General features: G+C 41.7%; 1 protein-coding gene across 9 annotated transcripts in view; it reads right to left on the bottom strand.

The window, feature by feature from the left end:
- Nucleotides 1-21,812, bottom strand: part of LOC122561603 (phosphatidylinositol 4-phosphate 3-kinase C2 domain-containing subunit beta-like) — a 230,771-nt gene that overhangs the window by 51,063 nt on the left and 157,896 nt on the right. For 8 of the 9 annotated variants that reach the window (XM_087999661.1, XM_087999666.1, XM_087999662.1 and 5 more), the window contains 4 exons: nt 18,335-18,444; nt 16,995-17,196; nt 15,346-15,470; nt 3,067-3,184 (listed from right to left, as the gene is read on the bottom strand). In XM_087999661.1, the coding sequence (XP_087855787.1) occupies nt 3,067-3,184; nt 15,346-15,470; nt 16,995-17,196; nt 18,335-18,444 (555 nt within the window). Of the gene's footprint in view, nt 1-3,066; nt 3,185-15,345; nt 15,471-16,994; nt 17,197-18,334; nt 18,468-21,812 lie in introns of those variants that run through there. The other variant, XR_015761176.1, reaches the window with a different exon arrangement.

Below are 21,812 nucleotides of genomic sequence, written 5' to 3'. Positions count from 1 at the left end.
AACGTCTTCACCCTAAGGGTTGTGAATCTATGGAATTCCTTACCCAGTCAAACAGCTGAGGCTACCTGGTTGAATGTTTTTAAGGCAAAGATAGTCTTTTGAAAAGTAAAGGAATTAAGAGATATAGTGAGCGGGTGGATAAGCGGAGACGAGTCCATGGAAAGTTCAGCCACGGTCTTATTGAATGGCGAAGTAGGCTCAACAGGCCAGATGGTCTTCTCCCATTCCTATTTATGATGTTCTTGTGTACTGTATTGCATTTATACTAAACTAAATGTGCACAGAACCGGACAGAAATATGGGCATGGGTTTGGATTAGACAAAGTTCACCACTGGGAGAGTTCTCACTTTTCCTGTTCAGCCAAATAGTAAATGCATGCTGCTCACAAAATTCCGAACAGCACAGTCATCTCTCTCAACTATTACTTCCAACAGCAGCAATATTGGAGGATCTTGATCCTAACCTCTTTACTTAGATAGGTCTCATTGTTGTAAGGTGAATTTTGTATGTGTTGAATGGAATTGATGATAAAATTTGTGCTCTACTATTTTTATAGCACTGTAAATTGAGTACTGCATTTTAAGTTTGATGAGAGGTGTACCTCAGGGATCAGATGTAGGTCATATGTTCATTCTCTAGATGGACTTCTCGTGGTTTTGTTCATGAAAATACTTTTTCTTTACATCAGTAATGCTTTCAGAAAAGTCTTTCATATTCTTTGGATTGGCATTAAGATTATTCATGGCTGGAACATTTTAGGATCAATATGAAGACAGATGGTACAAATTCAATTAAAGAGAGGTTAAAACTGGGAGCACAGGATCAATACAAACACTGATTTTCTGGTGAGATATATATATCTGACTGAATGAACAGAAATGGGTTATAAACTTCAATAAGGCCAGAAAATAGGCACAGGGAATATTGTCAACATGGGAAATTTGGAGTTGTCTGCTCATTTATATGATCATATGTGTGGTCACCCTTAAGGCACTATTAGGGGACTGCGTACTTGAGTAAAATCACAAGAGGTTAAGCAACCTGTGCTACTTAGTGCTGGCCTCCATCTCTACAAGTGGAGATCATTTTAACTGGATCAGGTGCAGGACGTTGTGCTTTCCCCTCAGAAAGCGACAAGAACGGAAGAATAAAGCAGAGTGGCCTCCAAGGTTTACTGAGGGAGTATTGGAGGGCTAATGGCAGGTTAACAGGAAGAGAGATGTTCTTCATTCACAGAAGATGGGCAAATGCTGTCAAAAGGCAGTGGGAGCAAATAGAGGCGGTTCATAATCCAGAGGCCCAGGTTGATGTTCTGGGGACGTGGATTCAAGTCCCATCATGGCAGAAGGTGAAATTTGAATTCAATTTAAAAAAATTGAATTAAAAACAGTCTCATGGCAATCAAGTCACCATTGTTGATGGTTGTTATAAACCTATCTGGTTCACTAATACCCACTTGGGGTATGAAATCTGCCATCCTCACCTGGTCTGGCCTACATGTGACTCCACAGACTGACAGCGATGTAGTTGAATTTTAACCGTCCCCATGGTGATCCTAGCAAGGCAGTCAACGGGCAAAACATGCTGTGCCAACCAGTGACACCCGCATCACACATTACAAAAAGCACAGATAGCTGGCTTTTTGTGTAACTGCACAGGCATGAACATGGTGCTGCTAGATGTTTGACAACCTCACATGAATGCTCAGAGTCAAAGAAATCTGAATGCTCATATGTCATACTCTCCTAACTGCATCATTAGTCTCTCACACTGCTTAATACACCAAGCCAGCTCTCAGCTACCAACAAACTCTCTCAGTGACAACTCAAAGCTAAGATTCATATGTTTCACCTTACACTCACACAATTAGCTCCACTATGAGCCTCACATCCACGCCTCACAGTGTGGACACATTGCCAGCTATTCAACTATAGAGGGTCAGGCAGCAGGAATTCGTCAATTCCTGATGGAGGGCTTTTGCCCAAAATGTCGATTTTTGTGCTCCTCGGATGCTGCCTGACCTGCTGTGCATTTCCAGCACCACTCTAATCTTGACTCTAATCTCCAGCACTTTCACCTAGCTATTCAACTATGCCAGTCAAACATATTGCACCCACTCACTGAAAAACATTCTCTTTTAGTTCACCACTGGTGGCCACAAGATCTGACTGGAGAAAAGCAAAAAGGCTATATGTCCTCACCCAATGGAAGCGAATAGTGCACGACAGCATTGAAACAGCTATGACTGAGATCTAGTGGGACTGAAAGCCTAAAAAATTATAGCAACCTCTAGCTAGCTCCTGTTCCCTCCAATTGTGTGCTCCTGTAAGAGAGGGGAAGTGAATTTGGTTACATGTGTTTGGCTGATATGGCTCTCATGTTTGAATAGCTGATGGGAAGTATGAGATGACAGTGTGAAGCTTGGAGCAGTGTTGTGTGTCTGAAGGTCCGGGGAATGTAGGTTATTCCTGTGTGATTGATGGGCGAGTGGTGCATAGGACAGAAATTAATGGTACAGTTGGTAGGATGTGACATTTTAAGATACATTTGTTGACTTTGACCACGCATGCAACTTCAATTAACTTATTCAGCACTGATTCTTGGGGTTGACACCTGTCCTTGACCCCCATTGCTATCAACTCCTACTGCCTGCTCATCTGGAGAACATAATATCCCTCCTTCTCCCCCTGTCGTATACCAAGATCTTCTAAACACTAAAAACCTTTATCTCCTGTCATTTTATTCTTCAGTGTTTCCAGGTCAGTTTATCATCAACCTCAACAGCCAGGTAGAATATATAAGCTACAGGCCAGCTGTAAGTAGTGCAGAGTAGACTTAAGTGATTCTAGTCACTCATGATGCTGATCCCTACAGATGTGTCTAGCCAATGAATGCTTATCATTAGTTAGAGCAGAGATTAATCTAATGAACAAGTAGCACCAAGTGGTGTGTCTCCTGCATTGCAAACAGACGTAACTTACTGTGTTTCATGATCTCTGCACTTATTTTCAGGGCCATCCCAGTTTTGCTCCCAAATATTTTAATTGAAGTTTTTTGTGACTTACCTTTGCAACAGGAGGTGAACTATTCAGCAAATACTTCACATACATATTCAACTCATCCTTTCTTTTCCTTGCTAATTCCCTTTCTTTAAATAGTCCCATCAGTGGTTTGTAAGGAAATCTGGAACACAAAGGTTTACTGTGGTTATTTTCAGTAAGAAGATTCCACTGGAAGAAAGGTTTTGAGAATACTGAGCCTTCCAAATTTGAATTGCTGGATGGGTCAATGGATAGGATGGCCAAATTCAAGAGTAACTGTTCTAAATATCTGGCACAGAAAGCTATTAAGTGCTGGGAAACGCTGTAGTCGATTGACTATTTCAATTGTTGGTTGCAGCCAATTGGACTAAAAAACATTTCTTCCCATTTTGCATATCAATAACTGATATGGAATATATATCACAAGGTAAAGTTTTATTGCATACAATGCATCACAATTCCCAATTTCAAAGGACATCTACTGCAACAGTGTGATATTTCCACTCTTCACACCAAATATTCTGAACCCATCTACCAACTTAATGCCAAATATGCTGACTTGTGGATGGATTAATGTTGCAACCCCAAGCCCATAAATGATACACATCTTGACAATGATGACATTGACTCCTTTCAATCATGATTGAATTCCAGTGTTCAAGATTTGAGAGAGTCCTTTGTTGGCTTGTTTCCCTTTGCCCAGTTTGCTCGCTAGCTGACTGCTAATTTTCAGCGTAAGAGCGATATTTACCTACAATACAGGAGTTACTAGGAGACAGTTCTTAGACTGTAATCGTCACAACATTGCTCAAAACACAGGCTAGTACACATTGGAACCTAATCCTACTGGTGCTCGTGAGGATCTCAGTCCTACTAGCACACTTCAATAGAATTGAAACTGGCTTTGTGTATTATTCAAAGCATAAAGCCTGTCTGCAGTTTTGGACATAGTGTGTATTTTGAAAGGCTCATTGCAATGGACAGTGGGCATTCAGCCCCTCATTATTTTTGCAACCACAAGAGATTGCAACCAGTCCCTCTTGACTTGCTGTGAATGGTCATTATTAGATGTTTTAGGGGCAACATTCCACCTCTTTCTTTCTCTCTCTCTTTCTCTCCAGACAGCCAAATTTACAAATGCAGCCACCAAATAGGAACATAAAGCAAAATAGTAAAACTTACTAAGTGAGCACTGTGGTCTTGTGGGTAGCATCCCTAACCTCTGAGGCAGACATTCTGGGTTTGAGTCCCACCCCAAGATGGCCAAGGAAGGTACATTCAAGTTACAGCTAAGCAAGTTTCTCCTTGGTCTGTGGATTCTCACAATCTGCATCATGGCAACAACAGATTCTCCTGGTCAGCCATATTGTAGAAGGAAATTTAAGTACTGGATGTAGGCTTGCCCACTGAGCTGGAAAGTTCATGTTCAGGTATTTCATCACCATACTGGGTAACATCTTTAGTGAGCCTTCGGACAAAGCATTGCTGACAATTCCTGCTTTCTATTTATATGTCTGGATTTCTTTGGGTTGGTGGTGTTATTTCCAGTGGTGATGTCATTTCCTGTGGTGATGTCATTTCCTGTTCTTTTTCTCAGGGGGTGGTAAATCAGGTCCAAGTCAACATGTTTGTTGACAGAGTTCCAGTTGGAATGTCATGCTTCAAGGAATTCTCGTGCGTGTCACTGTTTGGCTTGTCCTAGGATGGATGTGTTGTCCCAGTCGACGTGGTCTCCTTCCTCATCTGTATGGAAGGATATTAGTGAGAGAGGGTCAAGTCGTTTTTGTGGCTAGTTGATGTTCATGCATCCTGGTGGCTAGTTTTCTGCCTGTTTGTCCAATGTGGTGTTAGTTACAGTCCTTGCACGGTATTTTGTAAATGACATTAGTTTTGCTTGTTGTCTGTACAGGATATTCAAAAACAACGGGCATCCAATGAACACAGTCAGCAGATTTCTCAGCAACAAACCCAAACAAGCAGCCAAAACACATCCAGAAACCCGAGCCACTCTCCCCTACCTCAAAGACATCTCAGAATTGATTGCCAGACTATTCAGACCTCTTGGCATCACGACATGACCCTCTCTCACTAGTATCCTTACATACAGATGAGGAAGAACATCACTTCGACTGGGACAACACATCCATTCTAGGACAAGCCAAACAGAGACACGCACAAGAATTCCTAGAAGCATGGCATTCCAACCGGATCTCTATCAACAAACTTGTTGACTTGGACCCGATTTAACACCCCCTGAGAAAAAGAACCGGAAATGACATCACCATAGGAAATGACATCTCCACAGGAAATGACACCACCAACCCAAAGAAACCCAAACACATAAATGGAAAGCAGGAATCATCAGCAATGCTTCATCTGGAGGCTGACTGAAGATGTTACCTAGTATGGTGACGAAACGTCTGAACATGAACCTCCCAGCTCAGCGAGCAAACTTACATCCAGAACCTCAACTTGAGCTACAAATCTTCCCAAAACTGACAATTTCACGAAGCAAAATAAATCATCGCAAGGTCCACGGTCACCAATGCCTACTGAGAGATATGGTATCTGAAGAAAGAGAGATGACAACCCTGACTGTATGGTGCAGTCCTGACATTTGAGCTTGAATCTACCAAATGAATCTGATATCAATTGAGCTTTGAAGAGCGAGTAATCGCTTAAATGACACTCCATACTTAATTTGCATTTGCAGATGCATTTTATATTTCCATTATTTCCCAATAGTTGCTTTAACTAATTTGGAATCCAAATGTTTACTTGATGACAAGCTGCTGGGAAGCTACTGCAGATTGATAAAGGTTTATATTTGATTCTGCGTGTGATTAAACATAAATCTCTCCATCAACTGAGAAACTATACGGCAAGCATTATAAAGGCTGTGGGATGGGGGGTGGGCAACTGCTTAAATATAAAACAACAGCTATCAGCAAAAGTCCTGAAAGCTTTGGGAGCAATCTGAAGAATACAGCAGGTAATATGAGGAGTGGGAGTAATTCAATAAAGAATCCAATACTGGTTACTAATATGTATCTCAGTTATTGTATGAAATTAAACATACTCCTGAAGCAGTGAATTTAAAAATCATTGCACATAAATCAAATAGTTTTTTTACCATACAGATTTTAACTGGTTTTGTTTCGAATGAGATTAACCCTCAGATGTAGTACCATCCTGATTATAAAGATTTTATTCCTTACTCTTGGATGGGGCCATCAGCTTTGTAAAACAAAAAGAATGTTAAATCAGAATTAAACCATTATGGCTTGGTTTCCCACATCACGGACAGTGGAGATTTAGAATTCTCTCCCCAGTAAGCTGGTTGAGGCTGGAAGTTTCAAAACTGAAACTGATATAGTTTGGTTAGCGAAAGCTATTGGGGGATTTGGATTGAAGGAAGCTGAATTGAGATGCAGGGAATCACACTTGAAACATGATTCATGAGGAGGCGATGTTGGAATCTTTTCATGGCGGGTGATGGAATTTGAATTCAATCAAAATCTGGAATTACAAGTTTAATGATCATGAAACCATTGTCAGTTATCAGAAAAACAAAACCCCGACTGGTTCACTAATGTCCTTTACCTGCTCCGGCCTACATGTGACTGCAGACCCATAGCAACATGGCTGACCCTTAACTGCCCTCTGGGCAACTGAGGATGGGCAATAAATGTTGGCCTAGCCAGATGCACAGATATCCCATGAATGAATTTTTAGAAACATCAAGGGTAAAGCAGACTGAGTTGCTAAGTAGCCTTCTCCTATTCCCGTGTAAAATTTTCATCACGGTACTCCTGTCTCACATTTTGCTTTGTTTGTCTTTGAGGATATGAATGGCACTGCCTCTAGGTCCAGGTTGTTCTGCTGTAACATGCATTTTGTTAACTCGAATTAGCTGTAACGCGATTGACAAATTGGGGACGGTGTTTCTAAAGGGGAACCTTTTAAAAGGAGTATTGGTTGTAATGCGATTACATCACCAATACTTTAAGCACTGTTTCTAAAACAGTTTTTCTCTAATGTGGGGTTGCACAAGAATGCAACCATCCTGTTATAGAAGAACGACCTGTATATATCATACCTGCACGTGTGTGTTACAGATTATGCAAGTGTATATGTTTTCCCCAGATGTGTTACAAGTAATTGTGTTGACACGCTGGTTAGGATGGAAAAGTAGGGCAGTGAATGAGCAGCAGAATTGTGATTATGAATTGGCTCCATGAGGTAGCTGTTTACATTCATCGTCCTGAAATTAATTGGTGTCCATTGCAGAGAGGCATAACTTCACACCACCACTGAATTAAATTGTAGAATTTACCAAAGTTGCCGCTCCTCCTGACTATGTGAGATGGTTGTTTTCTGTATAACATTGGCGGCACTATCTGAAATAACTGCACAGAGACCGATATCCTGTCTCCAAGTCACCCTTTATTTACATGTGGAGAATCCTTGACACTGATCCAGCTTCCTCAGATCCAGCTGTCTGAGTGAGCAGAACCTCTGACCTTCCTGTTTATATCTGTCAATCAAGGCTCCTGATTGAACCAGATTAACAGCCGCAATGAGGGAACTTGTATTCTATGAAGTTCACCCGGCAGACCTCTTTACAAACAGTACACTATCCAACAGGTCAATTAAACAATGTAATAAGATGTTCAAGTGGGAGCTTAAAGCAAATGGGGATGTCACATGCAGAAATTGAGACATCAATTTCAGTTCTAGCTTTGAATTAAGAGGCGAAGATCAGTATTTTGTTTTATTCATTCAATGGGATGTGGGTGTCACTGGCTGGGCCAGAATTCATTTCTGCCCATCCCTGGTTCCCTTGGGAAAATGGTTGTGAGCTGTCTTCTTGAACTGCTGTCATCCAAATGCTGTAGATAGACCCACAAGACATATGGGAAAGAATTCCAGGATTTTAACCCAGTGATACTGAAGGAACAATGATATATTTCCAAGTCACAATGGTATGGAAGGAGTGCAGCATTGTCAAAGGGTCAGTGTGGAGGGAGTGCAGAATTGTCAGAGGATCAGTATGGAGGGAGTGCAGCATTGTCAAAGGAGCGGGAACTTGCAGGTGGTGGTGTTCCATGTACCTGCTGCCCTTGTCCTTCTAGGTGGCAGTAGCTGTGGGTTTAGAAGGTGTTGTTGAAGGATCCTTGGTAAATTTCTGCAGTCCACCTTTTCGATAGTAAATGTATCTGCTGCTACTGAGCATCAGAGATGGATGGAATGGATGTTTGTGGATGTTTTGACACTCAAGTGGACTGCTTTGTCCTAGATGGTGTCACACTTCTTGAGTGTTGTTGGAGCTGCACGCATCTAGGCCAGTGGGAAGTATTCCATCAGACCCTGACTCGGACAGGATTCAGGGAGTCAGAAGGTTAGTTCCTCACTGCAGGATTTGTAGTGCCTGACCTGCAGTCACAGAATGTATTAATTCACTTTAGTTTCTGGTCAGTGGCAACCCCCACCGTATTGACAGTGTCAGATTCAGCTATAGGAATGCTGTTGAATGTCAAGGACTGATGGTTGGATTCTCCCTTGTTGGAGATGATCATTGCCCAGCACATGCTATCAGTCAGCCTAAACCTGGATATCGTCCATGTCTTGTTGCATTTGGACATGACCTTGTTCAGTATCTGAGGAGTCGCAAATGGTGCTGAACATTGTGCGATCAGCAGTGACCTTATGGTGAAGGGAAGGTCTATGATAAAGCTGCTAGGACACTAGCCTGAGGAACTCCTGCAGATATATCCTGAAACTGATATGATTGATCTCCAACAATTACAACTGTCTTCCTTTGTGGTCTGTAAAACTCCAAACAGTGAAGAATTTTCCTCCAATTCATATTGACGCAATTTATGCCAGGGTTCATTGACACCAAACTCAATCAAAAGCTGCGTTGATGTAAGGCTAATCACTTTCATTTTCAATCTTAAATTTGCTTTTTTTCTCAAATATGGATCCAGGGTGAAAAGAGGTCAAGAATAGAGTGGGTCTAGCAGACACCAAACTGAGTATCAGTCAGCAGTTTATTGTTGCGTAAATGCTGTTGATAGCACTGTCACCCATCCCTTGAATCATTTTGCTGACGATCGAGAAGACTGATAGAGTTGGCTGTTGGATTTTGTCTTGCTTTTTGTGGATAGGACAATTTTCCACATTGTGGTAGATGCCAGCATTGAATCTGTACTGAAACAGTTTGTTTCAGAAGCAGAGCAAGTTCTTGAGCACAAGTTTCAGTGCTATTGCTGGAACATCGTCAGGGCCCTTACCCTTTCTAGTATCATAGAACATAGAACAGTACAGCAGAGAACAGACCCTTCAGCCCACGATGTTGTGCCGACCACTGATCCTCATGTATGCACCCTCAAATTTCTGTGACCATATGCATGTCCAGTAGTCTCTTAAATGTCCCCAATGACCTTGCTTCCACAACTGCTGCTGGCAACACATTCCATGCTCTCACAACTCTCTGTGTAAAGAACCCGCCTCTGACATCCCCTCTATACTTTCCTCCAACCAGCTTAAAACTATGACCCCTCGTGTTAGTCATTTCTGCCCTGGGAAATAGTCTCTGTCTATCGACTCTATCTATGCCTCTCATTATCTTGTATACCTCAATTAGGTCCCCTCTCCTCCTCCTTTTCTCCAATGAAAAAAGTCCGAGCTCAGTCAACCTCTCTTCATAAGATAAGCCCTCCAGTCCAGGCAGCATCCTGGTAAACCTCCTCTGAACCCTCTCCAGAGCATCCACATCTTTCCTATAATAGGGCGACCAGAACTGGACGCAGTATTCAAAGTGCGGTCTAACCAAGTTTTATAGAGCTGCAACAAGATCTCACGACTCTTAAACTCAATCCCCCTGTTAATGAAAGCCAAAACACCATATGCTTTCTTAACAACCCTGTCCGCTTGAGTGGCCATTTTAAGGGATCTATGTACCTGCACCCCAAGATCCCTCTGTTCCTCCACACTGCCAAGAATCCTATCCTTAATCCTGTACTCAGCTTTCAAATTCGACCTTCCAAAATGCATCACCTCGCATTTATCCAGATTGAACTCCATCTGCCACCTCTCAGCCCATCTCTGCATCCTGTCAATGTCCCGCTGCAGCCTACAACAACCTTCTATACTGTCAACGACACCTCCATCCTTTGTGTCGTCTGCAAACTTACTGACCCATCCTTTAATCCCCTCATCCAAGTCATTAATAAAAATTACAAACAGTAGAGGCCCAAGGACAGAGCCCTGTGGAATACCACTCACCACAGACTTCCAGGCAGAATATTTTCCTTCTACTACCACTCGCTGTCTTCTGTTGGCCAGCCAATTCTGTATCCAGACAGCTAAGTTCCCCTGTATCCCATTCCTCCTGACCTTCTGAATGAGCCTACCATGGGGAACCTTATCAAATGCCTTGCTGAAGTCCATATACACCACATCCACAGCTCGACCCTCATCAACTTTTCTAGTCACATCCTCAAAGAACTCGATAAGGTTTGTGAGGCATGACCTGTCCCTCACAAAGCCGTGTTGACTGCATTTAATCAAGCCATGCTCTTCCAGATGGTCATAAATCCTATCCCTCAGAATCCTTTCTAACACCTTGCAGACGACAGACGTGAGACTGACTGGTCTGTAATTGCCGGGGATTTCCCTATTTCCTTTCTTGAAGAGAGGAATTACATTTGCCTCTCTCCAGTCCTCAGGTACGACTCCAGTGGAGAGCGAGGATGCAAAGATCTTCGCAAGTGGCGAAGCAATTGCATTTCTCGTTTCCCAAAGCAGCCGAGGACAAATCTGGTCCGGGCCTGGCAACTTGCCAATCTTAATGTTTGACAAAATTTTCAGCACATCAGCTTCTTCTATCTCTATCCATTCCAGCATGCACACCTGATCTTCAAAGGTTTCATTCACTACAAAGTTTGTTTCTTTCATAAAGACAGAAGCAAAAAACTAATTTAGGGCTTCCCCTAACTCGTCAGACTCCAACACAAGTTCCCTATGCTATCCCTGATCGGCCCTACTCTTTCTTTGACCATTCTCTTATTCCTCACATAAGTGTAAAATGCCTTTGTGTTCTCCCTAATCTATTTCTTGATATCAGGTGGAATGAATTGAATTGGCTGAAGACTGGCATCTGTGATGGGACACCTAGAGAAGGCTGAGATGGATCATCCACTCAGCACTTTTATCTGAAGGTTATTGCAAGGTTTCACACTTGACCTTTGCTTTATTGCACTGTACTCCCCTTCATATTGGTAGAATCTCCTCCTCCCGTGAGCTATTTAATTGTTCACCACCATTCACATCTTGATTTGGCAGTTCTTTGTGGAATTGGCTACGTCTGCTGCTTGCAGATATGCTGTCTGGTACCGAAGTAGTCCTGTGTTGTATCTTCATCACCTTGACACCTCATTTTTAGGTGCTGTTCCTGCCATGCCCTCCTACACTTGCCATTGAACCAGAGTAGATCCCCCGGCTTGTCAGTAATGGTCTGTGGTTGCTGATGGGCCACAGTGTCTCATGGATACAGAGTCTTGAGTTGCTAGATCTGTTTGAAGTCTGTCCCATCTAGCACAGTGATAGCACCACACAACATGTTGGAGGGTATTCTCAATGTGAAAACAGATCTTAGTCTCCACAAAGACTGCATGATGGTCACTTCTACCAATTCTGTTATGGACAGATGCATCTGTGATAGGCAGATTGATGAAGATGAGGTCAAGTTTTTTTTTCCATCTTGTTGGCCACAGGCCACTGGTCTAGCAGCCTTTTCCCTTCAGATTTGCCCAGCTCAGTTGGTGGTGACATTGCTGAGCTAGTGCCAGTGGTGGATAATGAAGCCCCTTCCACAAAGAGTGCATTCTGTGTCCTTACCCTCTCTTAGTGCTTCCCCTAGCTGGTGCTGAACATGGAGAAGCACTGATTCATCAGCTGAGCAGATGCAATATGTGGTAACTAGCAAAAGGTTTCCTTGCAGACATTTGACTTGATGCCATGAAACTTCATGGGGTTGGGAGTCAATGTTGAGAACTCCCAGGGCAACACCCTCGCTCCCCTATACCACTATGCTGCCACCTTTTAGGTCTATGCAGTCAGTGGGACAGGATATACCAAGGGATAGTGATGGTGGTGTCTGGGACATTGTCTGTAAGATATGATTCCATGAGTACAACTGTGTCAGGTTGTTGTTTGACAAGTCTGTGGGACAGCTCTCCCAATGTTGCCATTAGCCCAAGATGTCAGTACGGAAGACTTTGCAAGATTAGCAGGGCTAAATTTGTCATTGTCGTTAGTACTGTCTTGGTTCATGCTCAGTGGTTTGTCCGGTCTCATTCCTTTGTCTTTGAGACATTTTAGCTTTGTTCTACTTTTTATTCTCTACTTTTTCTTGTTAATTATATAATTTTATATTAATTACAGAAAGGGGTATTATTATAGGATAATAATTACAGAAATAAGAAACATAATTTTGGTTTAAGCCAATTAGAGTAGTCTTAGCATTGTCCCGCAGGATACGCAGGGTGCAATTCCAATGGTTACTCTGATGTCATGGGTACTAGTATCTTCTGGAACTGCACCTAGCCTTAGAGGCCTTCTGCATGAGGAGATTGCAGGAGTACAGTGCACCTCAGGGAAGTTCTCAGTGAACAATGACGAAGTGTTGGCTTGTGGAGGGAGGAACTCCCTGCTCCCAATAACAGAACTAACACTCCAGCTCCCATCTGTGAGCCAGTAAATCATCCAGTACCCTGGAGTATTGCAGACTTGATTTGCTAAAGTCATCAGATTCCCAATATTTCCATAACACCAACTACAAGAAACTGTGAGAGAAATCTGAACTTTTCTTTTGATAGACAAGTCAGGCTCAGGGTGCAAAAGTTTAATTTCTCCACTTCTGAAAAACATTTAATAGCAAAGGTGCTAAAAGAAAGAGAAGCTGGGACTTAATGAGCCACTATAACTTGTAACTATCAGTTTGAGACATTGGGGTGGGGAAAGTTTTTTCGTGCATTCCAATACCTCCTAGAGAATAATTGCATGTGCAATTTTGGCCTGGTTTCATTCACTATGTAATACATGTGGGTTCCAAGGGTAAACATTGTAACTATGTATGGGACCCACACTGAAAGGCCTGATGTTAGTATGAATAGCCACCCAAAGATTTAATTCTTGACACAGATTAAACACCATGGACTGGTCGAAGGATGGGTGATGTTTTGCGGTGATGGGCTGCTGAGGAAAGGAAAAGAAACAGAGAAAAAGAAAAGTGGATTTCTCCTTTTTCCCCTCAGGCATGAACTGGACATGCACATCACTGAGGATCTTTATTTGGCAGGAAACTCCAAGTGAGCAGCAGGTTCAGTATGTGTAGTGATAATAATTGGTGAGATGCAAGTAGGCCCATACTGAGGGCAAATAAAATTATGCTCTTCATGTTAGAAGGATAAGAAATGCGTAAATCCTGCTGAGGGAACAGTATCCTCTTTAGCCATGCATTCAATATAGAAAAATCAGCAGCATGGTTTACAGCTCTTGTAGCTATTATCACCTTCTACATGAAAAAGCAAAATAAATGTCAATGTGTGGACATTTAAATAAATCATTACAGGCAAGGCCAGAAACAAGAAACTAATTCACACATTCCTCCAGCACCCAGCTTTCAACACTTGAATTGTGAAGGTCTGTTTCTCATTTTGAAACTCACAGGCTGATGAAACACGAAAGCAAATTCTTCAGCTCCCATGCAAATACAGCTATACAAATTCATCGCGCTGCTCAATTTCACACAGCAACCTGGCAGTCTCAAGTTGCATTGACATCACATTAATTCAGTTGATGGACAATTGTTAACCATGAAGCCATTGTCAATTGCCAGAAAAACCCATTTGGTTCACTAATGTCCTGTAGAGAAGCAAATTTGCCATCCTTACCTGGTCTGGTGTACATGTTTCTCCAGACCAACAGCAATGTGGTTGACTCTTAACTGCCCTCTGGGCAATTCGGGATGAACAATAAATGCTGGCTTAGCCAGAGATATTCATGGCCAATGAGTGAATAAAAAAGAAATGAGTGTTCTCATGGTTATCAAAGGACATAGGTGGCATAAAGAAACCCTGAGCATACGCAAGCCTTAAATGGTCCCATTTCCAAAATTCAGACGTGTAAAATCCTACTGAATGAAATGACTCAGTGGAAAAAGTCAAGAAATTCATTCGGTGGCAGCCATTGAAATTGTGAAGCAAGAAGCAGGAAGGTTAATGCCACATAGAAGCAAAATCATGCAGATGCTGGAAATCTGAAACAGAAAATGCAAGAGAAACTCAGCAGATCTAGCAGCAGCTGTGGAGAGAGAGAAATAGAATTAACATTTTGATTCTGGTATGACTTCTTCGGAGCTGTAGTAATGTTGACTTCTACAAGAGGAAACATACCCTCTATATTGGAGCCAGATGCAACTATTTGGCAAATTTGTTTTCTAAGTTTCATGCCGTCTCTGAGTGGCCATTCCAGGCTGTGCAGTTGGGCATTAGTGGGTGCCTGGAGAAGGCCTTTTTCAGTTCTCACAACCAAATTTAAATAAGGGACCCTGCAGGCCCACAGAGTAGACTCCTAAGTTAACAACATGGTTTTCCTCACCGATGTGGTGGGCTCAAAACACAACTCTGATTTGGATTTTACTGCCACCTCTCTGTTGGCTAAAAGCTTGAGAACTCTCATTTCTTTTTTATTCACTCATGGGCTGTGAATATCTCTGGCTAAGCCAGCATTTATTGTCCATCGCTAATTGCCCAGAGGGCAGTTAAGAGTCAACCACATTGCCATGAGTCTGGAGAAACATGTACGCCAGACCAGGTAAGGATGGCAAATTTGCTTCCCTACAAGACAGTAGTGAACCAAATGGGTTTTTCTGGCAATTGACAATGGCTTCATGGTTATCATTAGATCCTTACTTCCAGATTCTTTATTTAACTCAAATTCCACCATCTGCTGTGGTGGGAATATTGAGATTTCCTGTCCCCGTGACAAGATAACTGAGTAAGGGGGAGAAGGAGCTTCTATCTTTACTGAAGAGCAAGGCAGCGTGAAAGTTAGATTGTCAAAGAGGTACCTGATAGCAGTGAGGGGAGTAAAGGGCAGTCCTCAAGACAGGGTGAGGACAGAGAATTAGACATTACAGGATCGAGGGGTAGTTGCACAGCAGGGGAATGGACTGGATGATATTTTAAAGGAAGTGTCTTTAGTGTGCCAAACTACCTAATCATCATTCCTTACCTCGGTAACTCAGATGCTGGAAAGCAGCAGTGAAGCTGTTTGTTGAGTTCAACAAATTGATTGAAGTTTCTTTCAATGAAGGAAGCCTGACTCTGCCCTGCTCGTTCCACTTGTATCTTATAAAACTGAAATGAAGTCAGATGTAGGAGTAGTTAGGAAAATCAGATAGATTCTACCTGCATGACTTCAAGCTGATTAACTGTGTGGTAGGAGCCTTGCACAATATATTCCAAGATTTCAGCGCAGATGCTCATTACTGGGGTTTATGGCATCTGACAAGCAGCACTCTTGAGCTACTTAAAGGTTGATAGAATGTAACCTTCCTGACCTCTGTGCATTTTCCACTTAGTTATCAGCGTTTTTCAGCTTGCTGAGTGAGGTTTCTTTGCAAAATAACTGTATTTGCAGAGTCCCCAGATATATTAAAAGAGGAAAGATGTTGTCTAAAACATTGCATTGGAATGTAGCGCTCTCATCTGCAGCTAATTAATTCACTGGGTCAACCATAAGTCAAATCTAAAAGAGTTATGATTTGCTTGCAAGGAAAGTGGGTCCTTTGTGCTCTGTAAACACTGTGTGAGTGGGATTATTCAAGTCAGCTTGCTTTATGTTTCCAGCTGTGTTGGATTTCAGTATTGCCCATTTAATATGTTTTTAGGTTTTACACCCAAATGATGTTGTAAACATTCTGTGATCACGTAATCTCAGCTGGTAGGGTTGGCAATTCTGTTGGGCCGATTTCTGGAGGCTTCAACACATGACTTCTCAAAGTGAACTACACTATCATGATTTGGAGATGCCGGTGTTGGACTGGGGTGTACAAAGTTAAAAATCACACAACACCAGGTTATAGTGCAACAAGTTTAATTGGAAGCACACTAGCTTTCGGAGTGACGCTCCTTCATCAGGTGATGAATTCATTTTGGAATGTGGGTGTCTCTGATTTTCTTGCTAACCATGTCTTTCTTTATTCCTTAATTGTTGCCCTAGAGAAAGTTGCCCTTTTCTTGAACGTGTGCAGTCCAGTGTAAATACACCCACAGTGTTGTTTGGGAGAGATTTCCAGGATTTTGACCCAGCCACAGTAAGGTAGAGGTGTTATTTATGATGGTTTGTAATTTGGCAGGGGGATTACAGGTGGTGATGTTTCCAGCTATCTACTGCCCCCTTGCCTTCGAAGTAATGGAGGGCCTGTGTTTGTGAAATCTTGCTGAAGAAGCCTTGTTGAGTTGTCCTGAGTTGTGGGCAGTGCTCATTGTAGCCTCTAACTTAGTTTCCGAATCAGTTGAACTTGGCACTGGAACCAGTTTCAGGATCATCTCCACCCCTTGCAAGACCTTGGAAACCACACAATCTGCATCTGGTTTCCAAAGAAAATTAAACTCTCACTGCTACAGCCAAGTGCAATGTAGTTACTGAATTTGCATATATTAATAAGAAGTATGAACTGCTTGTGGACTTTCAATAACCTCTGTTCCTGTTGCACCCTGCACATTCAGTTTTACCTTTTAAAAAGAGACTGAGTGATTTCTTAAAACTAAAAGTGAGTTTGTCTCAGAAAGAATTTTCCAAAACTCATAATTATAAAATTTTTCAAGTCTACTGTCAACCCAGTGTTAAGCATATGTCTAAATCTCCATAGTACTTACATAATCCTTAGGAGGAACAATTTTCTTCTCATAACCACACACTGCCACACAGCTTATTAGACCGTCTGTCTCTAACGTATACTTTTCTGGTGCAAAGGTCAGGCTTGGCTGGACATCTGGGCCTACCAATTTCATCTGTGCTAAGATGTGGGCGACAAAATTGATCTTCACTGGTAAGCTTCTCAGGCTCTCCTTTATCAAGCTGGTGATGAAAAGAATCAATTTCACTGGTCTCTGTCATAGAATGTTAGACACTATCAACATCCAATAAACACCTTCAATTACACTGGAACATTTCCAGTGCACTGGCCTGAATTTTAATAGTTATGCATTGTGAGTTCAGTTGAATTTCACGCAATCTGTTCAGTGATTGTAATGGTGAATAATTGTGAATCTTTTACAATTACTTCTGCGCTGTAGAGGGACTTCGATTTGCTCCTTATTTTGTATAAACTCTGTACATCTTATGTCTGAGTATTGATTTTCAGCTTTCATTGGTGATTTGTGACGAAGCTCATTTAGTAGGCACCAATGGTTAATATATTTACAATCGATATTTAAAAATGTATTGAAAATGTATGATATATTTAGGAAATGACGCTGGGGAAATAAGTAATGGGAACCAGTAAATGGCAGAGGGATTGAGTAAATATTTTGCACCTGTCATCAGAGTGTACGAAAGCATTCACGAAATACTAAATAATCAAGGGATTACTGTATAGTGATGAGGGAGGAAGGGAGAAAATAAACACAAGAACTATCAGTAGAGAAAGATTCTGGGGAAAACTGGGGGGGGGGGGGGGGGGGCGGGGGGAACATGGGGTGTTAAAGGCCAATAGTCTCCTGGACCTGATGGATTGCATTTTTTTTCAGCAAAGGAATTGCAAAAGCTTAGCCATCATAGATAATACAAACTGCTCCACATATTAAATATTCTGTTCCAAATTTCATTTATCAACCTGGAGTCCTATTGATTGTATTCAATTTTCTTTTTGAAATACATGACTGTAAAGTGTTAATTCACATAATCCCTATTAATGCAACACTTACGCTATGACATATTTCTCAGCAACCCTTCTACATTTAAATGATTGACTGGGGAGGGCTTACTGCCAAGTAATTCTGGAGAACCTTGAACATCGTCCCAGCCATTGACTGCTTTGCTTCATTAATCAACCATTTTACTGTATTAATTATAAAGCTTATTTGTTAAGGGTTGGTGTAATTAGCTGTCTGGTCTATGGTACAAACTTATTTCACTAAATTTATCAAATTTAGACAGAGGAGGAGCTGGGACAAGTAGCATAGTAGATAGGAAAAGCAAAAGCTCAACTTTCAACCTTGTGAAGTAAGAGGTGGCCTGTGCATCCGAGTCCTTTGGTCGCAAGTTATTGTAAACGTACTTCAGGTCCTGGACTTCAGCCAGCTCAGGAAGTCCAGCTGACAGCATCTGAACAGGCAAGAATGACAGATCTGTTATTGCTAAATTACAGAGTCAGTACCAGAAGCACAAATTACAAACAATGCCATTTCTTTGCACACAGTGGCCCCCAGAAATCTGGAATTGTGCTATTTTTCTCATCTATTATAGGTATCTGCATCCTATATTTACTTGGTCTGATCTTGATCTACAAATCTTTCTTATTATTAGCACATCATGGGGAACTTACTCGAGTGGGATGATGATGTAAGCATTGTCTATCTTTACTTAAACCTTTTCCTGCACCCTCAGATTGAACCTAATTTGAAATAACTTGCTTAAAGTATGACTTGGTGACACCATGGCTTAAGCATCTGGAAACCTAGTGAATGCTGTGGCCAACAACGTATCACCTTAGCCAGTGAAATGTTAGCTTTGAGAAATAAAGAGGTGAGATAGAATGAGATCAGATGCAGAATGAGAAAGAAACAGATACAAAAGATTGCATGAAGAGAAGAAGGGAAAAACAAGAGAAAAACATTCAAATTTCCAGTAATAATTCACTGCCTGAAGGAACTAGTGTTTAAATCTACTATTTAAATTTACTGTCTATTCTACTGTTTAAATTATTCCTTTTCTGGGCCAGAGATCTTGATTGGCTGCCGTTAATAATTGTCACAGCCTTAAAGGGGAATTATGCTGTTAATTAACAGGTTTAACCTCCTGCAGCAAGTTAACTCAAGAATTAGTAACCAAATCTAGAAAATTCTTAAGGGCATGATGCTGTTTGTGTGAAGCAAATTATTCGAGTCAAAGAGTGTGGTGCTGGAAAAGCACAGCTGGTCAGGCAGCATCCAAGGAGCAGGAAAGTCAATGGTTCAGGCATAAGCATCAACTCTCTTGCTTCCCGGATGCTGCATGACCTACTGTGCTTTTCCAGCACTACACTCTTCGGCTCTGATCTCCAGCATTTGCAATACTCACTTTCTCCCTGAAGCAAATGGTTGACATATATATTGACCCAGAAAGTTCTGAAATTCACAGGTCATAATATATAATTTAATTCTATGAATTTGCTGGGCAACTTGTACGTTAATAACCCTGTCTGTTACTCACTAGTGTTTTCTGTAAGCTGTGGTCCATAACACTAAAGGCAATTAGCAATAGGCAATGAATGCTGGCCTCGTCAACAAAGTTCACATGCCATGAACAGATTATGTTAAAACAAACCAAAATCCTTGCAACACTTTAATTCTGGAAAGGCAGGAGAGGAGATTCCGGTTGAGCTCACGGTTGGGTTGGGTACAAAGGAATGTTTCCCCTCAATATCAGATCATCTAGCAAGGCCAATGTTGTTATGATGCACAGGATGATCCAAAGTGTGTGAGGATTACCACTGCTCTGTGCTGGTAAGAGGCATGGCCTTAGACCATTGGTTTTCAAAAGTATCAAACTGCACTGTTGGGAGTCCTTAACATTTGGCTATTGTAGCCTGAAGCTATGACCTGGAAGAACAGAGTACACTTACAACATATCTGGAAAATGGAAAGTCTACTTTTATCAATTTCTTTAAAAGTTATTTTGGAGATGGTTGAGAACAGTAACAAGCTTCGTGCATATCACACACCTGGCTCACCAAATAACGATGCAATTGTCATGGCACATACTCTCTTAATGGGTGTCCTGTTTCTGTAAGGAACCAGCATGAAGTCAACATGACCAATGGGAAGAGTAGGCAGGGAACAAATGATGAATGCAAAGGGACAGGGTGGCCTGAGGTGCATTTGTTTTAATGCGAGAAGTGTAGTAGGTAAGGCAGATGAATTTAGGGCTTATATTAGTACCTAGGAGTATGTTGTTATAGTAATTGCTGAGACTTGGTTGAGGGAAAGGCAAGATTCGCAACTAAATAGCTCAGGATATCGATGCTTCAAGTGGGATAGAGAGGGAGGTAAAAGGGGTGGAGGAGTTGTGCTACTGGTCAGAGAGGATATCCCAGCTGTGCTGAAGGAGGGCACTATGAGGACTCGAGCAGTGAGGCAATATGGGCAGAGCTCATAAATAGGAAGGGTGCTGTAACAATGTTTGAGGTTGTACTACAGACCTCCAACAGAGAGTGTGAGATAGAAGTACAAATATGTAGACAGATTATGTAAAGAGGTAAGAGCAACAGAGTGGTGGGGAAGAGAGATTTTAATTTTCCCAGTATTGACTGGGATTCACTTAGTGTTAGAAGTTTAGATGGAGTAGAATTTGTAAGAGCATCTAGGAGGGTTTTATGGAGCAGTATGTAAATAGTTCAACTCGTGAAGGGGCCATACTGGACCTGGTGTTGGGGAATGAGCCTGGCCAGGTGGTTGAAGTTTCAGTAGGGGAAAACTTTGGGAATAGTGAATCACAATTCTGTATGTTTTAGAATACTCATGGACAAAGACAAGAGTGATCCAAAAGGAAGAGTGCTAAACTGGAGGAAGGCCAACTATAGCATAATTTGGCAGGAGCTGGGGAATGTAGATGGGAGCAGCGGTTTGAGGGTATATCCACATTTGATATGTAGGAGGCTTTTAAACAGAGGTTGATTAGACTGCAGGATAGACATGCCCCTGTGAAAATGAAGGATAGAATTGGCATGATTAGAAAACCATGGATGACAGGTAAAATTGTGTGACTAGCTAAGAGGAAAAATGAAGCATACATAAGGTTTAGGTGACTGTAAACAGACAAAGTTTTGGAAGAATGTCGGGAAAGTACGACCAATCTGAAACCAGGAATTAAGAAGGCTAAAAGGGGTTATGAAATATCTTTAGCAAACAGGGTTAAGGAAAATCCTGAAACCTTTTATTCGTATAAAAGGAGCAAGAGGGTAACTAGAGAAAGGGTTCCCTCATTTAAGGACAAAGGAGGAAAATTATGTGTGGAGTCAAAGAAAATGGGTGAGATTCTTAATGAGTACTTTGCGTGATATTTATTGAGCAGAGGGACATGATGGCTGTTGAGGTTAGGAAATAGATATTTGATTACTCGAGGTCAAGTCGGCATGAGGAGGGAGGAGGTGTTGGATATTCTAAAAGGCATTAAGGTGGACAAGTCCCCAGGTCCAGATGGGATCTAACCAAAGTTACTGAGGGAAATGAGACAGGAAATAGCTAGGTCCTTAAAAGATACTTTTGCAGCATCCTTGAACATGGATGAGGTCCTGAAGGATTGGAGAATTGCTAATGTCCCCTTGTTAAAGAAGGGTAGCAGGGATAATCCAGGTAATTATAGACCAGTGATCCTGATGTCAGTGGGGGGGAAGCTGATGGAGAAGATGCTGAGGGATAGGATTTATTTATATTTGCAAGAAAATGGGCTTATCAGTTATAGGCAGCAAAGTTTTGTGCAGGGAAGGTCATGGC

This window comes from Chiloscyllium plagiosum, unplaced genomic scaffold (assembly GCF_037043375.1).
Source record: "Chiloscyllium plagiosum isolate Xiang-an unplaced genomic scaffold, Cpla_swu_hap1 HiC_scaffold_23, whole genome shotgun sequence".
NCBI lineage: Eukaryota > Metazoa > Chordata > Chondrichthyes > Orectolobiformes > Hemiscylliidae > Chiloscyllium > Chiloscyllium plagiosum.
This window is presented reverse-complemented; position numbering and strand designations above follow the sequence as displayed.